Source organism: Zalophus californianus, chromosome 7 (assembly GCF_009762305.2).
Source record: "Zalophus californianus isolate mZalCal1 chromosome 7, mZalCal1.pri.v2, whole genome shotgun sequence".
Lineage (NCBI taxonomy): Eukaryota > Metazoa > Chordata > Mammalia > Carnivora > Otariidae > Zalophus > Zalophus californianus.
This window is the reverse complement of record NC_045601.1, coordinates 84145628-84172941: the sequence shown is the minus strand read 5'-3', so window position 1 is coordinate 84172941 and position 27314 is coordinate 84145628. Positions and strand designations below refer to the sequence as shown.

The 27314-nt window shown below is 33.9% G+C and overlaps 1 protein-coding gene across 50 annotated transcripts in view; it reads left to right on the top strand.

Moving 5' to 3' along the window:
• Positions 1 to 27314, top strand: part of RIMS1 (regulating synaptic membrane exocytosis 1) — a 489882-nt gene that overhangs the window by 380950 nt on the left and 81618 nt on the right. For 39 of the 50 annotated variants that reach the window (XM_027601790.1, XM_027601841.1, XM_027601798.1 and 36 more), the window contains 2 exons: positions 2592 to 2704; positions 8462 to 8628. The exons of the other annotated variants lie outside the window; for them this stretch is intronic. In XM_027601790.1, the coding sequence (XP_027457591.1) occupies positions 2592 to 2704; positions 8462 to 8628 (280 nt within the window). The remainder of the gene's footprint in view (positions 1 to 2591; positions 2705 to 8461; positions 8629 to 27314) is intronic. 50 annotated transcript variants of the gene reach the window in all.

The window sequence follows — 27314 nt, the reverse complement described above, 5'->3', positions numbered from 1 at the left end:
AACTCTGTAGAAAAGTTAAAAACTCTCCAAATTCACACTGAAGCTTCTTCTTTGATGTTTATGAAAAAAAAAAAACTTTGACTGAAACACGATCACATATTATTTCAGAACACACACTAATGTACATACCATAAGGAAATAATGAGAACTACTAAAAAAATGTGAATTGTATGTAATTATCTGATCTTTTGATATGAGTAAGTCAATGATAGGCTATCGGCATCTTGCTTCTGTTCTTGGAATCTGAGAGCAGGCCATGAGGATAGCATGGGAACTACATTTTTGCTGGCTAGTCAAGGGAGTCTACTTGCAATTTTGAGTCAAAATTTGGGGATTTTCTTTCTTTGATGGATTAAAAGATGTAAACTTTCACTCCTTTAAGAATAAAGATAGTGCATTAATCATTTTGGGAAGGTCAAAATGAAGTCATTTAAAACCATTTTAGGATTCATTTCAGTTAGGCTACCACTGTCTCCTCATGATTTAGTTTTGAGTTTTCCAAATAAATTTTTATATAAGCCATGTCATAAACTAAGTAATCTTATTTAGAGAAATGAGGCATTGTCCTGGCAAGGTAAAATCACCCAGCACTGTTTCAGATTGCTTCAGGCCAATAGTTCTTGGGAAATTATCTTTTCAGTGCCAAGTAACTGTCTTCCCTAAGAATTTCATGATATTAAAAGTGAAGATTACAAAGCTGTGGGCCAATCAATGTGAAACATTTCTTAAAATTAATATCATTTGGTGAGAATATTACTGGCATTTAAGTTTGCTTTTATCACAAGTAGAGATGGCTTTGAGTTACTTTAAGCTTTAAGTGTAGAGTACAACTGATTACATACAGTTCATTTGATTTCCTCAAAGCTCAAAGCGAATGACTGAGCAAGTGTCCAGATGTACTCGCCCCATAGGCAGAAGGCAGAGAACAGATATTTGTACATTTTCTTGTATGGCACATGGTTTTGGTAAATGCAAACCATCTTTCTCAATAATTTTGTCTCAAATAGCCTTTTACTTTATAGTACTCATTACGATTCCTATATATTGTCAAGTATTTAATAAATTTCTACTACTTTTCTCAAGATCTCCATTGTATCATCTTTTAATCATAATAGTCATCATTTACTGTCTCTGCAGTCAACATTTTCAAAGCAATTGTGCATCATTGCTTAATTCACAGAACTGTGATATCAGGAATGGATATCATCTACCTAATTTACTGAATTTAAACAGAGCTAAACACCCAATAATTTTATGCTAAAAGTATAATTAAAACATTTACCCACACATTTCAAGCTATGTATTTATCTCTCGTGCTATTAGTCTGTACTTGAACACACAATAAAAGCTACATATTTACTTAATTTTTATAATCGGTGTCAGTGTCTTTTATCGAGCATGATAGGCCTTTAATCATTGCAATGGAAACATTTGCCAGCAAGTGTCTTTATAAACTCAGAGGTGAAATCAGTAGCCAAGTCAGTCACATAGGTCAACATTTATAGTATCCTTATAAGTCATTAGTCCCTCTTGGCAGAAGCCCCAATACTTTAATCACACAAAGAATTTTTTCCCCATAAATATGTGTATATACACAACTTAAAAATAAATCTTAGCACTATTTGCAAAAGTTGAATAGTCTGGAAAATTGGCAAAAGATTGTAAAAAATAAACATAGGTATCACACAACACAAGTGTATGTTTTGAAAAGTTCATTCTACACATGACTGTGCCCTTAGCTCTTTTTTCCCCTTCATTTGTAAAAATGTATAAATTAATGGTATGGTCTTGAAGCTAAGCTGCTTATGATGGATTCTGACTTAAAATAACTTGTATTTTATCAAAGGCTGTAATTTTCCCATCTAAACAGTCGCACTTGCTACTTAGAAGATTAAGAAAGATTTAAATGTAATGCATTTCTGTACATACTATAAATTAAAGATCTAAAAATTTTATATTGTATTTTCAAAACATAAGAATTTCATATATGTGATCAGACATAGCCACCAGAAATAGAAAACTAATTTTTTCTCTTAGGCCATTTTTAAGACTGGCAAATATTCAAGTAACACTGCTGGTAGAAATTAATAAGAATGCCTCAGAAAAGCAGGTGCTTATCAATTACAACCATTTTTCGGTGACTGCTATTAGCTGAGGATGTTAAGTGGGTGTGTGCTTGCATGTTAAGCATGTGCATATATGTGTGATGTGTTCAGTATGCATATTTGTTTTCTCTATATATGTACATGCAACAACCAGTTGATTAAATGGAAGGCATATTTTCACGATTGAATCTGATTTCACATGGTCATTTACGAATGGAATTGAAAATATTTCATATCAGATGAAGAAATAGGGTAGTTATATTTTGTTACTAACATTTGTGTTCCCCATTTTGTGTGATCTGAGTCATGTTCATCTTTAGATTAACAGGTGCTAGCATTGTATATTCTGCATTTTGTTTATTAGTCATGTGTTATTTCTAAATTTCATTTACTTGAAATCATGTCAAAAGAATTGAAATCTTAAACCATTCAGTTCCAAAAGGTGCTTCGCCTGTGTTAATAGGCTTCCATTGTGTGTTTTTGCAGCAAGCTTAGTAGTGGAGGAGCGAACAAGACAGATGAAAATGAAAGTGCATCGATTTAAGCAGACAACAGGGTCTGGTTCTAGTCAAGAACTTGATCGCGAGCAATATTCCAAGGTAAAACCAGTAGTATCCAACCAATAGTTTCCCTTTTAAAAATGTACAGTGTGTGTAGCAGGTAGGATTAGCAAGCGCCAAGTTATGTTAGAGAAGTTATCATTCACCTGATGGTCTTGCATCATAACCTCTGTCCTCTTGATATTTTCACAAGATATATAGCTTTGTAAAAATATTAGTTAACTGGGATTTAATGTTTTTTCTAAAAAGAAAATGTAAATACTTCATATTAAAGTCACTTATCTATTGTCAATAGTCAAATTCACATAAATAAGCAAGATATATGAAGCTATTTTATTACTTGAATCTCATTTAATATTGCATTTAAAATATTAAGATATATATAGATTTATAGTCTTAAATACTATTTTAGGTTGATATTGACTATTGAAATTTATTAGTGAATGACATAAGTTATGCAATGTGAGATTTCTTCTTGATCTGTCTTTAGTAAGAAAAGTAAGTGATTTCAAATTCTTAGAAACTGAACCCCACAATTTCAAGAGGAAAGAAAACATTTAATTTATACTTCAGTATTATTTTGTAAGGATGCACTAGGAGTTTATAAACTGCTAACTAGCATCTAATAATTTTAATTAAAATAGGCATAGAATTTTTTCACCTCATAAAGCAATTTTAAATATATGGTTTATTTTAAATATATATATTTTATTTATATATTACACATTAATTTTTATTTTTATATAAATATATAGTATATATTAATACTACAAAAGTGGCCGCAGCCTTTACAGAATAACCCGTGTTATAATTTTATGTCAAGAAGCCCTTTTGGAAGTAATAACCTTTGAGAAATTCAAAATTTAATTTTGAGAAATTCAAAATTTTCAAAATAAGAAAAACCTACTTATTTGTAAATATTAGAGGTTGATCTTTACATAGCCAGATATTCAGAGACTAATACAAAAAAATAGAGGTGGTCACAAAATATGACTTGTCACCAGACTCAGAGTCCTACATATTGGATGCATTTTACCACTTTACATCATAGTTAGCTGTAGGAGGATTTCCAACTCAGACAATGCCTAGGTTCCCTGATGCAGTGAGGCTCAGTACCCTAGGACTCTGAAACAACACTTAAAACAGTAAAATCATTTAAAACAAACAAACAAAAAAAAACAAGTGAGCGGAATATCTTGATGTGCCATAGAGTTGCTGATTCCAGGTCCACAAGTCTTCTCTGTGGTTCATTCTTAATTATTATCACTTAGCTTATTTGTCTGTCTTCTTTATGAATATCATCATCATTTTTGTTTTCTTTTACAACAAATGCAGTAGCGATTAGAATGCAGGATAATTTAAGTGTTCTTCCTCCAACAGTTGGATGCAGTTATTTAGAAAGGTTCTTTAAACTGGGAGTGCTTCATTAAAGCTGGAAATGCCTTATTAATTTCTTAGCATTATGTGAAAGGATAAGGTCAAATAGAATAGCAAGTCAAAGTTAGAGCCAGTATGGAAACAAGAAAGAGGTAAACAATCAGGGTAATCAGGGTACTACTGAAAGCCTTTCTGGATCATTCTGAAGTAGGACTCTAATCATCAGTTGATCAAAAAAATTTACAAAATGAAGTGCCTTTGAAGTCTAAACAACACTAGGGGTGTCTGAGTGGTGTAGTCAGTTAAGCCTCAGACTCTTGGTTTCTGCTCAGGTCATGATCTCAGGGTCTTGAGATCGAACACCACCTCAGGCTCCCCACTCAGCACAGAGTCTGCTTGAGATTCTCCCTTGCCCTCTGCCCCTCGTGCTTATGCACTCTCTCTCTAAAATAAATAAATAAATCTTAAGGGGAAAAAAAGTCTAAATAACCACTCATACTTAATATTTATAATAAATCAAAGGTAGGTTTTTCTTGGTTGGGAGATTCCATATTCTCTGACTCATAGAAATTTAGAACTGAAAATACCTGAAATTAATCTTCTATTCCAGCTCTCTTATTTACCAAATTTATGAAAACTGAGGCTTACCCAGAATTAGTAAAGCCTTTCTGTGGTGTGATGAGCCCTAAAACTCCTTATCTGAAACTCAGGTACTGCTGTGTTTTGCTTCTTACATCATTGAAATGTACACATCATTCCAGTTTAATTCAGAAGTTCTGTGACTCAGTTTGCAGGCAGTTAAATTATCATATTCTGACTTTGCTCCCTCCTTTGCACCTTTTTCTTTTTCTCCCGCATCCCATTTGGCTATTAAAAAACCCATTATTTTCAAACATATTACTGTTGTTCTTAAGGTATAAATTGATACTACCATTTACCTAAATAAAATTATGACATATTGTATCAATAAATGGGAGACCAAGGATATGGTATCTTTAAGAACTTATAACAGGATAGGAAAAATATATAAGGTAAAATAACAAATAATTAGCTTATTTTTTATTTTATATGTCAAGTAAAAGATAAATCCTCCACAGTTCTAATATTCATATTGTGATCTAATGCTTACAATAAAATTTTTAAGACGTTCCATTTCATTAGGAAATCATTTAAGTAGTTTTCCATTTTAAGTAAAGTTTCATTTCCAAGAGAAGGCATTTCAGTTAGACATCTCGTATATACTTGAGAAAAGTTCTTTCTCATTTATCCTTTTTCCCCAACCATTTTATAATTTACTTTACAAAATTATATAATCAAGAACTAGTATTGTCATAAATTTAATATACATTAACTTTTGAACTTTATTCCTTTCTTGATTCTTTTTTAGTGTTTTACTCCATTTGACATTTTGGATGAACACCTTTGTTGAAATTCTGCCAAATTAGAAATTAGTTAACCATTCTCAAAATACTTAGAACCATACACCAATAGAACTAGATTTTCTTCAGGGCAAAGAATTATCAGACAAATATACTATATTTCCTAAGATGTTTCAAACCTGACACCTCCTTTAAAATATGGAACCTCCCTAACCCCGTCTTGAGTAGGGAATTGGCACTAACTTTCCTTTTGGAAACACAGGAGACTACTTCAGGATCCCTGAAATGTGATACTAGGCTATTTTTTCAATGATGTTATACAGTGTTGCATTCCTTAATGATGGGGTGAAATTCATAATTGGAGTGTGAGTTTGCATTTAGACACTCACATTTTAAAGAGTGTTTATGTTTCTATAACCCAGGAACAGCAACCAAGATTGATGGGATGGGTTTTGTAGGTAGCTGCTAAATGTGTATTATTATTTTTTAAAATAGCTGCCCTATAATTAGAGTCTGCCCTCACATCAATGACTTATTTCCCTGCTGTATGACTAGTATAAATTCCTCCCAGTGATGTGATATTTCTCAAAATACAATTAATTTATTTCCATTAAAATGTTTAATCATTAAATAGGAAATTTAACAAATTATTCTTGATGAAATATCAAGTGATTATTTAAACTCCTAACAGATCTTGAAAATAAGTAAATAATAGTAGTAAAAAGTGAATATAAAAGTCTTTCGTTTCCTTCAAATAACTAAATGCAAAAAAAACTGTGATCTTGTGTTAAAGTGATGAATTGTTCTTTGACCCAGCTTTGAAAAATTTAATATGATATACAATCTTTTAAAAATCCCTTGTTTAATCTCTTTGCTGAAATAACAAAAGTCTGTATACAAAAATGTTGAGGAAGAGATGGCTTAGAGAGAAGGAAGATTTCTTTAGTTGGAGAAATAGTTTTGTATATACTCACGTATCCTATGCTAAAGTCTACGCTGCTTATTATTGGAATTTGCCAAATAAAGGGAACATTTGTTCTGGGTGTCAACACAGTGGCAGAAAATCTACAGCTGGGTAAATTTTTACTGTATTAGAACCCAATTCTTTCATATCCCCTCATGGACAGGCTGTCATTTCAGTATGTTTGGAAACATCATAATTATCATATGATATATGTACTTAGGAAAATAATTTCCAAGGCAAATAGTATAGGACTTACATTTGTACCCCACTAACAGTATTAAATTCAGATCCTGCTATGTGAGGATAGCTGTGTAAAACTGTGCTTAGTTTGTACCACATCTACTCTGTAGATAAAAACAGTTCTGATTGAAATGAATCATGTCAGGATCATGGTATAAGATATAACAGAATTTGATGGTGAAACATTATCACATTACTTTAAAATGCACGTTATGTTAAATCATATTAATGTTAGATCATACATGAAGTTGTAGAAGTAGCTCAGTTCTGCACATACATGAATTTTCTTTCGGATTATAATTTAACATATGGCTTTCATAAACAACTTACTCAATTATGAAAAAAATTCTTTGAAAAGATAATTTCATTGATAGTCTATAATTTGGAGCTGTTTGCATACTTGATGTGAAATTCTTTGCCCAATACATACACATGAGAGGTGAAGAATTAAAACTAACATATAAATACCTCAGGCCTGAACTACTCTTATCTGAGGAATTATTAAGTAAACATGAATCTCTTTTGTAGGATTTAAAAAAAAAATACTGCTTATACTTCTTTTTGTATATACAGATCCAGGGTTTTAGCATCATTTTACTTAGTGTACTTTAGCAAGACAATTATTTATACAAATTTTTATAAATAGTGTTTGGATTATTTTAGGTTCATTAAAACTCATCTGATATGGAGTATCAGAAGATAGATGAGTTTTCCTACAAGTTTAATAAACATTTGATATTTTCATATCTTAATGCATAAATGTAAAATTAAATTCCTAGTTAAGAAACTTAAATACCCAATGTTTAGCCACATGTTCTTTTATTAATAAGTTATATTATCTTAACTTCCAGTACCAAAAATAAGAGAAATCACTTATATATTAGATATTTTTTAATTATATGTAATTAAGTTTAAGTAATTATTTTATAACCAATTTATTGTAATGAAAACACATATGTAAAATAATAATACATAAATCTACTTGCTGTGTCATCCACTGCAATAAAAGTCAAGTAGAAAGAAGAGTATATTAACTGCTCTGACAACTTTGCATGTTTTAATCTTCTACCTAATGATTCCTAAAATCTTAGATAATGAATATCAAAGACAAATTTAAAAATACAACAGATAGTGTATATTCAAATTTTAATAGGAATCCCATTTTTTTTCTTTTGACACTGAGCTGATAGTTTAAATCTGAAAATGTCTAATTAAACTACAGTAGAAAACTGGAGTCCAGTCTTTGCTTCCATTGCTTTACTCCTCTTTGGCACAGCCCCTCAACTTTAATACCAGCCCTTCTTTGTGAAGAGATACATCTTTTGAAGAAATTTGAAACGCTGAAGTCTAAGAACAGGGAAAATATATAGGTAAATTGAATAGTTTCGGAAAGAATCAAAATAGATAGAAGCAGTCTATACCATGCATAGAGGAGAGGTGAACAAATAGAAGCAGATAGAAGCAGTCTATACCATGCATAGAGGAGAGGTGAACAAAACGGGCAATAATGAAAATCAAAGCAGGAACAGAGAAACCGATACACTGGAAAAAAGGACATTTTGAAGTTTCAAGTATATGCCAGTAATGTATTCAATGAATTTTCCACCCAAGCATTTAAAGTTTCATAAACCATTTTTTACGACTCAGAGAATGTAGGATTTTTGTACTGGAAATCATATATAACCTTAGTGTTTCTATTATCTTAGATTCCACACCTACTTTTATGAAGGTACACTCTCACTTGGCATGGGCTAAGTAGTCATTAACCTCACCATGTATGTCTCTTTTCCCACAACCTGATGATGGAGCTCACACTTTCTTGTTTTTAATCTTTAGTATAACATACATAAAGATCAGTACAGAAGCTGTGATAACGTCTCTGCCAAATCATCAGATAGTGATGTCAGTGATGTGTCCGCCATTTCCCGAACCAGCAGTGCCTCACGCCTCAGCAGCACAAGCTTTATGTCAGAGCAATCTGAGCACCCCAGGGGTAGAATCAGGTGAGTTGGCAATACTGTTTATATAAACTGGGTCTGTATCCATGGTATAAAAATGCAACTAGCTTTCTTAATGTTCTTGATAAATACAGTTTAGGTAAAGCAGCAGAAACATTTCCCTAACGTAACTGGGACGGGAGTGTGTTGAGCATTTATTTGGTGTTGTGTAATATCGCCTATAGACCGTTCGGTACTATCTAGCATATAACTGGAGTCATAATGTTAGAGATTGCTCAGAGTCACATTTACGGGAGTTTCTTCTAGTATGATTAAATCCTCAGAGCATCCTTTGGTCCAGTGTTAAAAAAACTTTTCCTGTAAAGGGCCAGATAGTAAATATTTCGGCTATATTGGACAGTCTCTGTTGCCTTTACTTTATGATGTCACTGTAGTGTGAAAGCTATACAAACAAGTGAGCGTGGCTGTACTCCAATAAAATTTTATTCGTAAATACAGGAAGCGGGCTACATTTTGCCCATGGGCTGTAGTTTACTGATCTCTTCTTTAGTCCCATAGCAGTTGGTCTGCTTTCAGAGTAGGGTTGAGCAGATGTGACACAAAATACACATAGTTTACATTCCATGAGTTGTAAGAAATTTGCATGAAGTTTGTTTAAATCACCAGTTGTGCTCTTGTCTTTTTACAATGCAAATATCCTGCTGAAAGGGAAAAGACCACAGGAATCCAAGTGCCATCTTACCTAAAGCAGGCTCAATATGAACAAGACATATTTTATATTTGTTCTTAACTAGTTTCCAGAAATATCAGAAATAGAAGTCTCATTGAAGGAATTTGGGGCTTGATGAGAGGCCCAAGAAATATAAATGTTCAGAATAGGAGCAATTACCTTTCTAATACTCTGAAAATCTATTATCACACATTATGATGATGTACAATAAAATATCTTTGAGCATTCCTTCTTTCTGGATTTCCCGGTTGAAACAAATTGAGAGTAATTATCTTACTGTTAATTAACAGTGTCATATTCTGATAATCTACATGAGCAATTTCAACTGATAATGATGTTTAATAGAACATGCTTATCTCTGTTTCTGATATTCTTAGCATGTGGTCCTAATGGAATATGAAGTTCACTAAAATTTAAGATAAAATTAGAGGAGCTAAAGGACATAATCACATTGAGCTGCCTGAGATCAAGGGGTAAAAATCATTCTAAAGTTTCTTTTTATTGAAATATTAATAAGATTATGTTTCAAAACTAATCAATTTAGCAAGAGTATTGATAAATAGGACTTAAACAAGGACGTTTTCACATTTGATGACTAAAAACAACTTACTAGACAATTATAAAACCATAAATCTTGAGGTAATTTTTATCTATATTCAAAATAGAGCCAAGCACCTTGAGTCCCTTGCTATAAAATATTACTGGTGAATAGAATTCATATTACTAGCCAACTGCAGGAATAATTTGTGGGTCCATTTTCATTCTCCTGAAATTTTAGGAATAATATTCTTCAAAACTTGATCTTTAGGAAAAAATTGTCTATGTGGTTTTTGAGGAAGAAAGCAAAGAACAGAAACTTTAGGCAGTGCGACAAGGGACAATGATTTCATACAAAGGGGTTCAGAAGAAACTACATGGTAGTATATTGGAGCCAGTGTTACTTTGTGGGAAAAATGCCAGTTTAACAAATCAACACTAATTATAACCATATGAGATGAAGAAAAAGTTGGAGGATTCTTTGTCTCCTTGATTCGTATGACTTTTCTTACTTATTAAAGGTGGTGGGGATAGAGGTGGACCTAAAAAAGGTACAAATAAATTTCCTAGTGACAAATCCGTTCTTTCGAGGCATTTCTGTTTTCAGCTTCCCTCTCCCTTCTTTGCAGTTTAGGACACATAAGAGCTCAGAAGTTTTTTTTTTATATATATAAGTGGATTAGGTAAATTTAGGCACTAAAGCTAATGGCTAAACAAGTTTCCCCTTAAGCTAACGTGAAGAACTACTTTTCTTGCAGTCCCATACTTTTGGCCAGTGATTGATTCTCTGTATGTGGTACACATGTGATTTCTTAGACTAGCTAGGAGGAATAGAGAAGAAAAATCAGATATGGGATATGGGTAGCTCTTTCTTCTGACATTGTCTCCTTATCTTTTCATAGACTTCTTCCTCCTGAATATCCTCATAGGCACACAAGCACACCTGTACACGCATATACACGCACACAGAGTTATTCTGCATCCATCATCAACCATGTGGTAAAAACCTGAGAGTAGGTTATGGAATGAAAAAAAAAAAGGACATCAATATAAAAATGCTGTCTCACTAATTAGAACAATGGTTCGGGCTCTTCAGCTTTTAAATATTCCCTGTTCTCATAACTAACACTGTGAAGAATGGTTATTCTCGATATAATGCTGCCCCCCTTTCTTTTTTTTTTTAACTAACATCTGCATAGGTTTTAAAATTCTATTTATTCAAGTTCATGGATAAAAGGTGAACAAGTCTGATCAATTATGATGATAGAATGTATTTATATGTCATAGTAAGCAGCAAACTTGGGGCACCTGGGTGGCTCAGTCATTAAGCATCTGCCTTTGGCTCAGGTCATGGTCCCAGGGTCCTGGGATCGAGCCCCACATCGGGCTCCCTGCTCGGCGGGAAGCCTGCTTCTCCCTCTCCCACTCCCCCTGCTTGTGTTCCCTCTCTCGCTGTGTCTCTCTCTATCAAATAAATAAAATCTTAAAAAAAAAAAAGCAGCAAACTTTTGAATTCCTATCTTGTGTAAGGACATCATTATTTTCCAACACTACTTTAAAGTATAATACTTAGGTTACACACTCAAGGAGATTATAATCTATTTAAGAGTTTAAATTTATTTTTATTTTTATATTCTCATTATATATGTATTCAAAAGATACATATCTTTGCTCTCTCTATATATATACACATATATGTATATATTTCAGTCAAATTTTCCTATGACACAAGAAATGTTTTATTATACATTGCATTGGATGAATTTTATTCTGGAAGTCAACAAAAGGATTTAGAAGACATTATAGCATTTCCAAAGACAGTGTTCAGTATCCTAAAAGTGAACCAAATATCTAGTATTCTCACAAAGGACTATAGGAAGAAACTATATGACATAATCTTACATTATGGAAAATCATAGTATATAGGCACTTAAAATACCATGTACGGTTTTTATTTCCTCTATCCAAGTATATTATGAACGAAGAAAATGTTGAGATAAGCACATCTGAAATGAGCAGTGGGCTGTACAACCTTCTGTATAATTTCTAGTTTTCCAAACACTGCTTACTACATTTTCCTATTAATGATTTGCAGTACACATTGTTTTTAAGGTATTGAGAAGTTCTTTTTTTTTTTTTAAAGATTTTGTTTATTTGACAGAGAGAGACACAGCGAGAGAGGGAACACAAGCAGGGGGAGTGGGAGAGGGAGAAGCAGGCTTCCCGCAGAGCAGGGAGCCTGATGAGGGGCTCAATCCCAGGACCCCGGGACCATGACCTGAGCCGAAGGCAGACGCCTAACGACTGAGCCACCCAGGTGCCCCGAGAAGTTCTCTCTTGAAACAACTTGTTTGTCTTTGCTTATTCTAATATGCACCAAACTTATTTTATTGCACAATGCTTTTTTTTTTATAAGGACATTTATTAATTATTGAAGAGTTCTTGGAAGCAATTTGGGAAAATCTTTTTTAGATAATTAGCATCTTTCTTCCTAAAAGATAAAAGGCTATATAGTTGCTTCAAAGCCTGTTTGAGGACAGATAGAATTACGCACTTATAGGATGTTTACAGGTTAAGAAATATAAATATGTTTCAGGCACCTGGGTGGCTCAGATGGTTAAGCATCTGCCTTCGGCTCAGGTCATAATCCCAGCATGCTGGGATCAAGTCCCACATCGGGCTCCCTGCTCCTTGGGAGACTGCTTCTCCCTCTGCCTCTCTCTCTCTCTCTCTGTCTGTCTCTCATGAATAAATAAATAAAATCTTTAAAAAAAAGGAATATAAATATGTTTTGATGAACAATTTTTAAAATATCATTTTCAAAAAGTATTAGGGATCGATGGGCCATCACTTCAGTCTTTTGTGTTTGAAATGATTATGCACCAAATATCTTATCCACTCAAGTATGCCACTAGCTAAACCACATGGTTCTGTGTGAATTGAGAAATGAGAATTGAGAAATGCACACAGAAATGCATCTTCCTCCAGATGCATTCTGAATAGTTCGTTCAAAATAGTCCAAAACATATCTCATTTTTTCAAAGTTTACATATGCAAGGGAACTATAGTAGGAAAAAAAATAGACTATGATGTTTGTATTTAGGGTAAATAACCTTGTGTAGATATAATGAATTAAAAGTTATTTTTTTAATTGTCACGAATTAAAACCGTTTAAAACTTAAATAATTGTTAGGGTGATTCTTACAATACAGTCAACACTTAATACCTCAAAATAAGCATCAGTAAAGATTGAGCTTGTGAGTTTTTCAGATTTTTCTGCATGTGCCTTACAATTCTAATTTAGTATTTGCTTAAATATTCCTCAAAGAATGTTTTCTCATCCAACTAGAAAATATGTACCGTATATTAGTAGAAGTGGCACAGTTGACAATAAAAAATGCATATACTAGAAGTCAGAAAGAATAGGTTGAGTTTCTGAGTTCTTTGTGTTTACTTTTACATCTAAAGAACATAATCATCCCAGAAAGGAGATGAATTTTCTTGGTCTAGCTCTGAACTTTTTTTTTCATCTTTATCATATATCGATTTTTTTTTCCAGGCAGACAAATTTCAGATGTTTTATACAAAACCAAGTTTTAAAAGCAAATATAAGCATAATCCTATAACTGTTCTCAGATGTTATACAATTTTAGAAGCTTTGTCAAAACCAACTGTTTTCCAACAGTATTCACATTTGTAACATGTTCTAGATCTACAAGGTTGGCTTTCTAGAGCTAGATGGATTTTAACAAACAAACTTGAAAAGCAAATTTGATGCAAATAGTTTTGGACCTTTTTTATCATCTCCTTTTTAAAGAATATTTTCAAAAGCAAAATTATCTCTGTTTTCTACATTCATAGTTTAAAAGACATGAAAGATTTTTTTAAGGTGGTAAGAGACTTTATTCATGCATTTATTCATTTCTTCAAACCTACTGATATGAGTACTTGTTATGACATGAGGTTTTTTTTAAGAAACATTATCTTCTATATACAAATAGTAGTCTTACAACCATAAATTTACTGAAATTTGGCGTTTGGTGTCAGTAGGCATAATAGTAAGCATATACTGAGAGAAATATGTTTGTTTTTATATATTTATTTATAAACATATTTATGTGGGGTTTTAAAACATTATAGATTATATCATTTTGATATTTTAAATTGTGATAGAAAATAAATGCATAGGTTAATATCTTCCAGAAAATCAATTTGATACTGCAGTTATGTTTGGAAAATGTTACAGAAAATTTCAGGTGTATCTTATTTCACAATAGTTCTTCAATTCAGCAAGGGAATACAGGATAACATTTAAAAATAATCTTTGGATTTTTTTGTGATGGCATTTGAGAAATACTTAACTGCAAAAATCACTTGCTACATTTATAGCTCATAACAAGAAATTAAACTTTCATTTTATATGCTTACTAATTGTTTTTTAAAGATTTATTTATTTTAGAGAAGAGGGAGGGAGCAAGAGTGGGATGAGCGGGAGGAGCAGAGGGAGAGGGAGAGAGCATCCCAAGTGGACTCAGCTCTGAGCACAAGGTCTGACCCAGGGCTTGATCCCAGGACCCTGAGATCATGACCTGAGCTGAAACCAAGAGTCAGATGCTTGACCTACTGCACCATCTAGGCGCCCCTTATACTTACTAATTATTAAGCCTGCTGACACTGACTATATTAAGAGTGATCAAGAGGGAATTTTTTCGTAGAACTAGCCACCCTTAATTTTGCATGCTCGCCTATTGTACTATGGAAAAGCAGTCTGTTGAGATCTACAAAAGTACTGAAAAGAAAGAGAGAGAATAACATGGCAATTTGATGATGGGGACAGAATGAATTGGAACACAGTGAAAGATACTGGATACTGAATATCTGAGAAAGAAAAGATATTTTAGTGATCTTCTCATGGCTTATTTTACAGTATCAGCTTACTTTTAATAGTCCAAGGTTGAATCATCACCACTGTTATTTCCTGTGACCAGATTAAAGTTGTAAAGAGAAAGAATGTGCCATGTGCCCTTTAAAAGGGGGTACAGTAAAATTACCATACCATACTTATTAACATACCATATGACTGAATGTGCCAGATATTTGAATTATACCATACTCATAACATACACAAAATACTGCTTGACCTATGAATGAAGTGACACAACAGTCTTGATAATGGCAAAGATACAGAGCTCTTAGGACAGGTGAGTAGGTTTTCCTGGTGAGGTTCTTCCTTGCAGACCATTTAAGACTGCAGTTTGAAGTAAAGCAGCCCTGGCCTTGTTTGAAACAGCTCCAGCCTGCTTTGTTACCTTTCTACTCTGCGAGTTCATTATAGATTCACCGAGATGTATTTACTTAAATTCTGGGAATGTCAGTAGAATAGGAGATAAATGCTTACTATACAATAGACAATGAAAATGGTCAGTTATAATAAGTTTTTGAAAGTTAATAGCAACCTGGAGTATCTTATAAAGATGGAGCTATCTGTGGAAATTATTGTAATTAGATCTTAGTGAGGACTCATTGGGGGAAAAGTACACTGTTCATGGAGTTTTAAAAGTATGTTGCAACAAGTTGTTTATCGAAGTCTACTTCCCTATAGTTTTATTCCTTCTGTTAAAAGTGAATTATAGATTCTTTTTTTAAATTTAAAATATTTTAAAGAGCATGTTCAATGGACATCATAGATAATTATAATTAGAACATTTTCTTTAATTAGAAAAATAAGTCAGTGTGTCTTTGGAAGAGAGTATGAAAAATTTATTCAAGTCTATATATGAATGTGTGTAAATTTTTTCCAGTAATTTTCTAATTTAATTTAACCTAAAAGGAGTTGCATGTTTAATATTCTATTGTTAAAACAAGAATATAATTCTCCCTGCCTTATTCTTATTTTCCCCACAATATATAAGAAGTTAACTTATATGCTGCTAACAGCACATCTTCAGTATAACATATTATTAAAGATGTATAAAGTTTAGACATCTTTTAAATGCAAGGAAAATAACATAAGTGATAAATCCTAAGGTGAATTGACAATATTAGAGCAACTTTCAAATGCAAGCATTTTATTCCCTGGGAATACTTTTCAAAGAGAGAAAAATCTGTCCCCAGAATTCAAATTCCTCGTCACTGTATAGGATCTGTCTGTAGTTGTGATCTTTGCCATTGAGAAAAGGTGAGGAACAGTGTTTTTAGTGTGGGGTTATGACCAATGTCCAGCAGTACTACCATTTGGATTCATGCCAGATACGGGAATGTTTTGCTTCTATAAGAGATCAGTCTTAGGTATAAGAAACTCCCTGTTGCTAAGATGTTGACTAACTTTGCTTCAATGCTATATAATTTTCAGAGCACACGAGGACTTCCTCAAGGGCCAGTTATGTCACCCTTTTGTCTTTGATGTGTTGTATTACCACACAGACCAGCTATATTAAGGATGCTCAGCACTATAGTAGCTACCAAATAGCAGGAAGACTGTTTTGAGAAGAACGCAAATTGTTACTATATTTTTATGCCAAAAAATATATAATGGAAAATTTCTAACAGATTCTTAGGTTTCTATTTAACACACTGTGTTTACATGTTTATATTTGCACATTGGAGAACCAAGTGGAGATTATAAACCTCGCTGTATTATGTTGACTGGCAGCCAATTGTTTTATTGGTCACCAGGCATGAACTCTGGTTATCAATATTAAATACCCTCTCTTTGGGTAAATATTCAAACTTCTGTGGCAATTATCCTGTTATTTGGAATGGATACAATATCCTTTTACTTTGAACCAGTGCTCTCCAAACTTCCCCTATTTCGTGTGTCACTTTCATAATTTTGCCATAAGTACAAATATGTTTATTATTTTTTTATTAACTTTATTTTATTGTTAGTCACCATACATTACATCATTAGTTTTTGATGTAGTGTTCCACGATTCATTGTTTACGTATAACACCCAGTGCTCCATGCAGAACGTGCCCTCTTTAATACCCATCACCAGGCTAACCCATCCCCCCACCCCCCCAAAACCCTCAGTTTGTTTCTCAGAGTCCATAGTCTCTCATGGTTCATCTCTCCCTCCAGTTTCCCCCCCTTCATTTTTCCCTTCCTACTCTCTTCTTTTTTTTTAACATATAATGTATTAATGTATTAAAAATACTGATTTATTAAGTATCTCTTTTTTGTGTACCAGATATTTTGATAGACAGTTCACATGCAAGATCATGAGTGCTGTAACAGCCCTGTAGTGCAATTATTAATAATGTCATTTTACAAATAAAGACAAAAGTGGATTTATGTGGCTAGTATACAGTAGTAGAGCTAGAACTGAGAGCCTGGTAATTTAACCCTTTTACCATTATGGCGTGAAGCTGTTTACCTCTAGTAATGATAATCTTTTGCTTTAAAGTCTGTTTTATCTTGTATGAGAACGTAAGGTTTGTTTTATTAGTATTCAATCGAACTTTTCCCATCCTTTCATTTGCAACCTTTCTGTGACCATATGTATGAGTTATATCTCTGGTAAACAGCATGTAGCTGGATTTAGAATTTTTTTCTTCCAACCTGAAATTCTCTATTATTTAAATGGCTACCTAATCAGTTTGTGGTTATTTTGATTTCTTATATATTTGGAATTATTTCTACTATCTTATTTTATATTTTCCATTTTTATTACTATTTTTTCCTCTTTCCTGATTGGTTTTGAATTGAATTGTATTTATTTCATTTCTCCCCTCTATTATTCTGGATATTATACTATTTCTATGATTTTAGTGCCTAATTTAGTGTTTCAAATATATATATTTAGTTAAATAATACATTTAAAATTAAGTGCCTCTAGTTCCTCCTAGGAAAAAAAAAAATTACTATAGTCACTTTAGCTCTGCTACCATCCCTCTACCATTTACGTATTTTTCCAGTATTTTAATTATATGTTGTTTTCTTTCTCCCATAATCAGATGTTATTTTTGCTTTTAAATGCTTTAGAATTGCCCCACGTGTTTTCTAGTTTCTTTGCTAATCATTTCCCATGTGTCTTAGACTTTCATTTTGTGAGCCTTCTCTGTCTTCCTGAAATATAGAATGTCACCTATGAGGGCTCTTAGGGCTTAGGGGAGGACTCGAGTTTTTCCTTATTCTTTAAGAGTCTTGACCCCTATAGGCATTTCAGTTCTTTTTTTTTTTTAATTTTTTATTGTTATGTTAATCACCATATATTACATCATTTGTTTTGGTGTAGTGTTCCATGATTCATTGTTTGTTCATAACACCCAGTGCTCCATGCAGAATGTGCCCTCTTTAATACCCATCACCAGGCTAACCCATCCCCCTACCCTCCTCCCCTCTAGAAACCTCTGTTTGTTTTTCAGAGTCCATCATCTCTCCTGGTTCGTCTCCCCCTCTGACTTACTCCCCTTCATTCTTCCTCTCCTGCTATCTTCTTTTTCTTTTTTCTTAAAATATGTTGCGTTATTTGTTTCAGAAGTACAGATCTGTGATTCAACAGTCTTACACAATTCACAGCGCTCACCGTAGCACATACCCTCCCCAATGTCTATCACCCAGCCACCCCATCCCTCCCACCCCCGACCACTCCAGCAACCCTCAGTTTGTTCCTAAGATTAAGAATTCCTCATATCAGTGAGGTCATATGATACATGTCTTTCTCTGATTGACTTATTTCACTCAGCATAGGCATTTCAGTTCTGACTCCCCACTGGGCCTGCCCTAAATTTCTCTACAAAACCTCCCAAGGCATTCATAATCCATTCAGCAACCTGTTTTCAGTTCCCTCTTGGTCTTTTGGCTAAGGGGATTTACCTTTCTTCTGAACCTGGGTTTGTATTCTAATGCGTATTTGTTGTAATTTTCACATAATTTCTAGGCATTTGGGAGTGAAAAGATATTCAGAATGGATCATCTACCACATTGCTAGAATAGATGTTTAATATTTAAGGTATTACTATTTTCTTGAGTTTTTAAATTTACTTAAAGAGTAATCTTTAAAATGAAATTAATGAATAAAAAAATAATTGCAGGTGTAAAAAGCAAGAACTATGGACCTAGGGACTTTATCCCAAGGTAGAGAGCAAATGTCAGGGAAAGGCAAAGAAAACTGGATCTTGAAGTGGCAGTGAGGTGTCTAAGGTGTTGAGAAAATAGCAGTCAGGAACACCAAGGAAGAAGACGAAGGGAGCTGAGGGCAGGAAAATGCGGACAGAGAGGAGCTCCAGCAGAGAAAGGACCACTTGAGATGTGAGGAAGAATGGTAGCTGGGGCATGGAGAAATCGTGTAAGAAGTAACAGGAGGTTACAGCTAAGATAAAGAAAGAGATTCTGGGAACTCAGAGGGTGTTGGAACTTAAGGAAGGAAAATCGCTCCTCTGATAAAAGGAGCAATTAGTAATCATCAAATAAAGAGCATCTCTTAATTAGAGGTCCAAAGCCTGGACAGTCTGTAGGCTGTTTTCCTCTTTTTTTTTTTTTTTTAAGATTTTATTTATTTGATAGCAAGAGAGCACAAGCATAGAGAGCAGCAGAGGGAGAGGGAGAAGCAGGCTCCCCACTGAGCAGAGAGCCCGATGCCAGCTCAATCTCCAGCTCAATCCCAGGATCCCAGGATGCTGGGATCATGACCTGAGCCAAAGTCAGATGCTTAACGGACTGAGCCACCCAGGCGCCCCTGTAGGCTGTCTTCCTGCCCTTAAAGGCTACTTTCAACTCAGATGCCAATCCTTGATTCAGTCAGCTGTGGCCAAGATGACAGGATACTGAACAGGTTACACTGGACACAAGCAAATGTCTATGACCTTCTTTATTCCCGTGGTAGCAGTGTAACTGGGAGGCATGTCCAATACAGGTTGCTGATAAGCAAAAAACAAAACAGTAGGAAAAATTATAGGTCTTCACATTCCACAGATTGTTAGAAAATAATTGCTACACCTTGGTGAATGGTCACTGCACCACAAGTTCAGTGAGCCCTTGAACAGCATGGGTTTGAACTGCACAGGTCCACTCATATGTGGACTTTTTTTCAGCACATACAGTATATTTTGTCTTCTTTGTGAGTTTCTTATGTTTTCTTTTCTCATTATACTATGTATAATACACAAAATATGTTAACCAACTATTTATGTTTATTGGTAAGGTTTCTAGTTAACAGTAGACTATTAGTATTTGAAGTTTTAGGGGAAACCAAAGGTTATAGGCAGATTTTTGACTGTGTAGGGTGTCAGTGTTCTTGACCCCCACATTGTTCAAGAGTCAACTGTAATTAGAATTTCATGGACAGGGCGCCTGGGTGGCTCAGTCATTAAGCATCTGCCGGGGGCTCAGGTCATGATGGCGCCTTCTCAGTCTCTCAAAAAAGAATGCATAGAAGTAAAATATATAAAACACCTACAAAAAAGATGGGATCGAGCCCCACATCGGGCTCCCTGCTCCCTCTCCCACTCCCCCTGCTTATGTTCCCTCTCTAGCTGTCTCTTTCTCTCTCTGTCAAATAAATAAATAAAATCTTAAAAAATAATTTCATGGACAGTGTGGCACTGAGCAAAGATGTGTGGGTATATTGAAGGTAGAGACAGATCCATGTCCATGGAGAAGATTTAGAGCTTACATAAGTTACGCATAAGCAATCAATACAAGTTGTCTACAGCATGTATTTAGGAAGTTTCTCATCCAGTCATATTGATAGATAAGAAATGTGTGATACAAGATTATTTTTTAATGTTTTGGTATTCACTGAATATTGTACACCAGCTTTTGTTGAACTGTGTGTGTGTGTGTGTACAAACACATATTTAATTGCATTTATAATAGCCTGGAAATACATGAAGATCTATATTTTTAACTATCTATTTGCAGTCATTGAGATCCTAAGATATTTCTTAAAACAAATATAAAAACATATTGGCTTACCTAGTATTTGAACAGAGTAATTATATTCCTCCCACCCCATTATCCACCTGGTTCCCAAATCAAAAAACTGGAAGCCACCCTAATTTTAACCCTCTCCCGTCCTCCTTCTAATGCACTGTTCCTCAATGCTTTTGCCATTATCAACCCCCTAAGGAGCCTTTAGATGTTATTTTCCTAATTATCCTTCCCAGGTGACCTTTTAATGTCACAAATAACACTGTATCTGTTTATATACTGTGGCTCTTTAGAGGACCACAAACCATTTTATCTAAGAAATGTTTACCCCTCTTACCTCCACCAAGAACCAGTTATTATTTGGAAGCATACCACTCCCATTGAGATTGCATACTGAAATGAGTCATCAAGACTGACTGATTTTGCTTCCTACATAGAACTCCATGATCATGCACTGAAGATTACAGAGAACAGTGGTTTTTATTTCTCTCTAATTGCCAGCTGAAAACTACCCAAGTTTTTTAAGAAAGATACTAATAACCTGATCTAGCATGAACCTAGGAGACAACCACATCCTTAAATTATAAATGATAAAAAAACAACTTTCAAAATCAGTGAAATCTGGACTAAAATGAGGCAAACATCAAGAGTAGATGCTGACTTATTCACCTATTGAATAGAATGTAGAGCTCTCTAAAATAAATGGCACAGCTTTGGAAAGCCTAATCAAAAAATTTCCCGTCTAGAATCTGTGATAACTTGGGACAGTTTTAGCACTGGAAAACACTGAAATGATGTTTTATGCTTCAGAGTAGCAGATGACATCAGCTCAGAGGAGAAGCCGCACAAGTTTGCTATGGCAGAGAGGCTGTTAGGGGGACACATCGGGATCGATACGGCAAAAGTTATTTGGTGTAGTTCACAAAGAAAGAAATTGCTATAGCACAATTACAATATGTAAATCTTCATTACTAACCTTTAGAGATTTTGAAAACATCACTGGTCTGGATAATTCTACCATCATTCAAAACTAAGCAATAAGATGACACAGTTCTTCCAGTTCCAGGCATGGCAATATAGTTTGTATCAGACTAACCTTCCCACCTCCAAACCAGCAAAAACAAACAAGCAAATGTTTGAGGGTATTTGGAAGGAATAAAACAGGCAGAAATTTGAAGGGCTTCAATCTTTGAAAGAAGGGAAGAACATGATGTAAGTGCCAAATTTACCCCAGCTTTCTCTGAAGGTACTTTGCAATTCAGTGACATGGGATATAGCCCAAGCAGAAAGCAGGATTTGTACTGGACTGAGGAGGCAGATCACAGGTCAGGAACTGACAAAGGAAAGGAGCTGGAAACTGTGCATGGAGGGCTCCAAAACTTGCTACAGATTCTCCTAAAGTAATTTGTTGACTCCCGAGGTGAGCATCCACAGGGAAAGACTCCAAGGAACCAAAAAGCGGTGGCTAGAAGATTAAAGAGCTGAGCAAAGATTCCAGTGGGTGCTCAGGGCTGAGGAGACACAGATCACCTTCAAGTTCCACAGTCAGAGGGGCTTGAAAAGTACCTTTAGTTTCTCATACAAATTCCAGAAGGGCCAAACTCTGGGGTTATGCATTACACTCTATGAGTAACAGCAGAGCTTTAAACCCAGCTCTGAATAGGAACAAGATAACTTCTCTCTGCCAACCAAAAGAAAATTTTACCCTTATTGAAGGAAAACAAGAGAGCAAACATTCCCAGTGTCTGGCATCTAATTAAAATTTATAAGGCATGATTTAAAAATTAAATAGAAAAGGACCAAATGAATAAAAACCAACAACAGAGTTTTCATATAGGGCCTTCAAATATCCATGATTAATATGTTCCAGAAAACAAAGGATAATGGATGTTTTCTGCAGAGACCTGGAACCCATTCTAAAAAAAAGTTAAATGGCAATTCTAAAACTAAAAGATACAAAACAAAATTTAATAGGTGTGTTTAATGGCATATTAGAAGCAGTAGAACGGAGAATTATTGAGCTGGTCAATGAAAAGTATATAAATCGATGCACAAAGAGAAAACAGGAAGTAAATTGGAGGACATACGAGACACGTGGGCCCTAATGAAAAGGTCTAATCTACATATAATTTGGATCCCAGAAGGAGAGGAAATGACAGTAACAATACTTAAAAACCAAGGTACTAGCTGAGAGTTTTCCAAAACTGATGAAATACATCAAATTATGAATCCAAAAACCTTTTAAAAATCCCAGGATGTAAAAAGAGGGAAAAAAGTTTATCAATATCATGATCAAAGTACTGAAAACTAAAGAAAAAAACGTTTCTTAAAAGAATCTCAAGGGAAAGAAAGAGACATGAAGTTCACTGAAGCAATAAGACTGGCTGAAATTTCAGTAGATTCTATGAAAGCCAAAAAAGCAATGGAATGACCAAAAGGAAGAATGCTGTAGGGAAAAAAAAAAAAAAAATCAAACAAAAAACAAAACAAAGAAATCTTCCAGCCTAAAATTTTATGCTTAGTAAATATTATCCAGCAAAAATATCCTACAGACAAGGAACGAAGGGAGGCAGGGAGGGAGGAAGGAAGGAAGGAAAGGAGGGAGGAAGAGAGGAAGGAATAAAACAGGAGAATTCATCACCAGTAGACCTGCACTCCATGTTGAAGGAAAATGTCCCCAGTTGGAAGCACTAAATTTGAGGAAAGAATGAACACTAGAAAGAGTTAATGATGATAACAACATCTTGTGGTAGTTAAAACATGTGGAAGCGGGCACCTGGGTGGTTCAGTCGGTTAAGCATCGGACTCTTGATTTCAGCTCAGGTCATGATCCACTGGGCATGGAACCTGCTTAAGATTCTCTCTCCCTCTCCCTTTGCCCCTCCCCTACCACTCGTGCGGGCGCACATGCGCCTTCTCGCTCTCTCAAAAAAGAATGCGTAGAAGTAAAATACATAAAACACCTGCATAAAAGATGGAGAGGAAGGAAATGAAATCAAGCTGTTCTAAAGTTTTTGCATTCTTCTGAAAGTGATAAAATATCTAATTTAAGGAATTTTCTGATAAGTCGAGGTATATATGTTTTTAATCCTTAGGGTATCCACTAATAAATAATAGAAGAATACATAACTCAGATGCTAATAGTAGAGAGAAAGATACCGAATTAATCTAGTTAGGCAAAAATGGAGAAGTAAAAGAAGAAACATGGTGATTAAAAATAAGTGGCAAGTGATAGGGTCAATTCCAGCTATCTCAGTAATTGTATCAAAAGTAAATGGACTAATACTTATAACCAATGTCATGACATGAAAAAAGGGAGATATCAGTGTAGGATACACAAATATTTAAATGGTATAAACAGTAGTATGCCAGTAAGTTTTACAGTTCAGATCAGGGTTAGCCAAACTATGACTGGCAAGCCGAATCTGGCCCACTGCCCTTTTTTTTGTGAATAAAGGTTTACTGGAGCACATCTATGCTCATTTGCTTATATATTATCTGTGGCTCTTTACCCACCATGATAGTAAGGTTGAGTAATTGCAGCAGAGACAATCTGGCCCACAAAGCCTAAAATATTTACTATCTGGCTCTTTACAAAATAAGTTTGCCTAACCCTGACTTAGATGAGCTGTACAAATTTCTTGGAAAGTACAACTTACTAAACATGAGGTAAGAAGGAATAAAAACTTTGAAGAGTCAGATATCTATTTTTTAATGATTCTGTAATTATTTTAATGTTCCCAAAAGGAAAACTCCTCACCCATGTGGATTCACTGGTAAATTATTCCAAGTATTTAAGGAATGAATGCTCTCAGGCATATACCAATTACTCTAGAGAATAAAAAGTTCAAGTAAAAATACTTCCTAAATCTTTTTGTGAGGCCAGCCTATCTTTGATAAATTTGATAAGGACATTAGAAGACAGGAAAATTACAAACCAAAATCTCTCATTAAAATAGATAAAACAAAATTTTAGCGAATTGAATCTAGGTAGATAGATAGATATTGAGAGAATAAAAATACATTATGACAAAAATTTTTTGTTCCATGAATGCAAAATTTGTTTAACATTTTTCTCTATGTAATTCATTGCAGAATGAAAGAAATATATGATCATCTCAAGAGATACAGGAAAAAAAGCATTTGATAAAATTCAGCACATACATATGATAAAAGATCTTAGCAAACTAAGAACTTTCTTAAGACGATAAAATACTGTTATCTACAGTAACCCTACAATAAGCATTATATTTAATAGTGAAATACTGAACACTTTTGCCCCAATTTCATAGGCCATTCCCACAACTTCTATTAAACATTATTCACATGGCCCTAGCCAGTATTGGACCTGTCAGTATAGCAATATAGCAAAAAAAAATACGTTAATAAAAGCTATAAAGATTACAAATGAAGAATTTAAACTGTCATTATTCACAGTTTATATGATTCTTCATATAAAAAACTCAAACGAATCTATAAAACAACTATTAGAATTAATAAGTGAATTTAGTAAAGTCACTGGATACAATGTCAAAATACAAAAATTGATTGTATTTTTAGGTACTAGCAAAAAACTTTAGGAAATTAAATTTGTAAAATACCATTAGTATAATACAATCAGAAACAAGAAATACTTAGGAATAAGTCTATTACCTAGAATATACTAACAAAATGTATGTACATCCTCAATACCAGAGACTACTTATAGCCTCACACATGTGCGTATGTGTGTATGAGTGAAATTCAGTAAGAATTACATGGAGGCAATTAATTCTGAAAGGCTGGAATATTTGAAGGGATTGAATATAAATAGTGATCTAACTTGAGTGCATCCCTCAGTTCTAACTGATGTTTATTATCCAAATAGGTCCCCTAGACATGGTCAGGAGGTATTTGATACAATTTAGTTGTCAGTCATCAGCCCTGTATTTTAACTACTGAAAATTTTGAGATAGATACCTGGGAATTGTCTCTTAATGTTGATCAGCAGATTTCTGTTTGTATTCAATTTGTGATTAGTAAGTTGTATATTGATTCAAATAGTTTGGGTTTACTTTTAGCATTTTGCAAACAGTATTGTGAATTTATGTATATTACAACCATCTTTCAATATGCCTTATATTACTGGTCCCTTTTCAGGCTTATTATGGAGTCTTAGTAGACCTCCAGATTCTTTTGGTGTGTTGAATATTTAGAAAGTGATTCTAATTTATCAGTCTTTTTTTTTAATTCTTGTTGAAATGAGTTTCTAAATTGTCTATTACCATAATTTCATTGATTCACACTTATTTATACTTTACCATATACGAAATTGGTACATATTTTACAATTGATGGCATGCCATAATTAGCAACATTTTTCTTTCTTAAAAATACATAGAATAATAATGTATCTTAATACTGATGCCATCTTTGATTTGATTAAATGCATACAGGTTATCATACCACGTTGGCCATTTTATGGTAAATTATATCACACCAAGTCCTGTGTGTTATTTACAGTGTGAACCAAAGCTATCATCACCACTAGACATCATTTGCAGTACCTATCTCTAAAATTCTGCTAAGCTCAGGATATGAACTTTTTTATGATCTATAGTTCTTAGGATCCTGTAAGCCATAGAATAAGTACTAGACCAGTTTCCTATACAGACTTTGTAGGTATTGGTTCTACATGTAAAGTAAAACTCTTGTTCCTTAATGGTCAGCTTGCCACTTCTGATTAAATGAAATTTGCTCTCAATTAAATATTCTAGGATCAGTAGATCATTTTAACAGAAAACCAGATTCTAATCTTGCATTAATATAAGTTTGTCAGTAAATGACTCACAGACCTTTCTTATTATATTATGAAGATTTACATCAAATGGAGCCACTTTGTCAAAGTTTTTTTTTTTGCCCTTCAGACTTACTGTTTACAACTACAGTAAAACAGGGTAAATAATTCACTTTTCCTCAAACCTTCTACACTTTAAGGTATCCACTCAAGTTCCGTCTTTTACTATCTTCATTCACATTCCAGGAGTTTACTGTAAGAAATGATTCCCTTCTTTTCCTTTGATAAATAAGAATACATCTATTATCTTGAATATATATCCATATATTTTAAAATATATGCCACTTTTGTTTCTAGTATAGAACCAAACATCAGTGTTAATTACAACTTTTAACCTAAGCTTCTATTTCATAGAGAAAACTCAGATGATTGAGCATAACAGACTGTCATATGCAAGCAATTTAGCATACCATCAAGTTACACAGCACACGTAACAAAACACCCACACCCACAATATCCCTTAGATATTTTCTTAAAGTTGCAAAAATGAAATAAACCTTATCAAAGGCAAAGATAATGTATGCCATATGAAAATTAGAGGTATTTTCATGTGCATATATATGTATTTCCTTGGTTATTAACCAAGTTTTATATTCTAACTTAGAAATTATCTAGATAGTCAAAGATTTTTTATTAATTAATGAAATTTAATGCTAACGCTAAATCTTAAAGTTAACTAATTAACCACTTGGAAATTTTGTTTAAGCTGACACTAACCAACTTAATTACTGTTGATATCAGTTTTATCAGAATTAT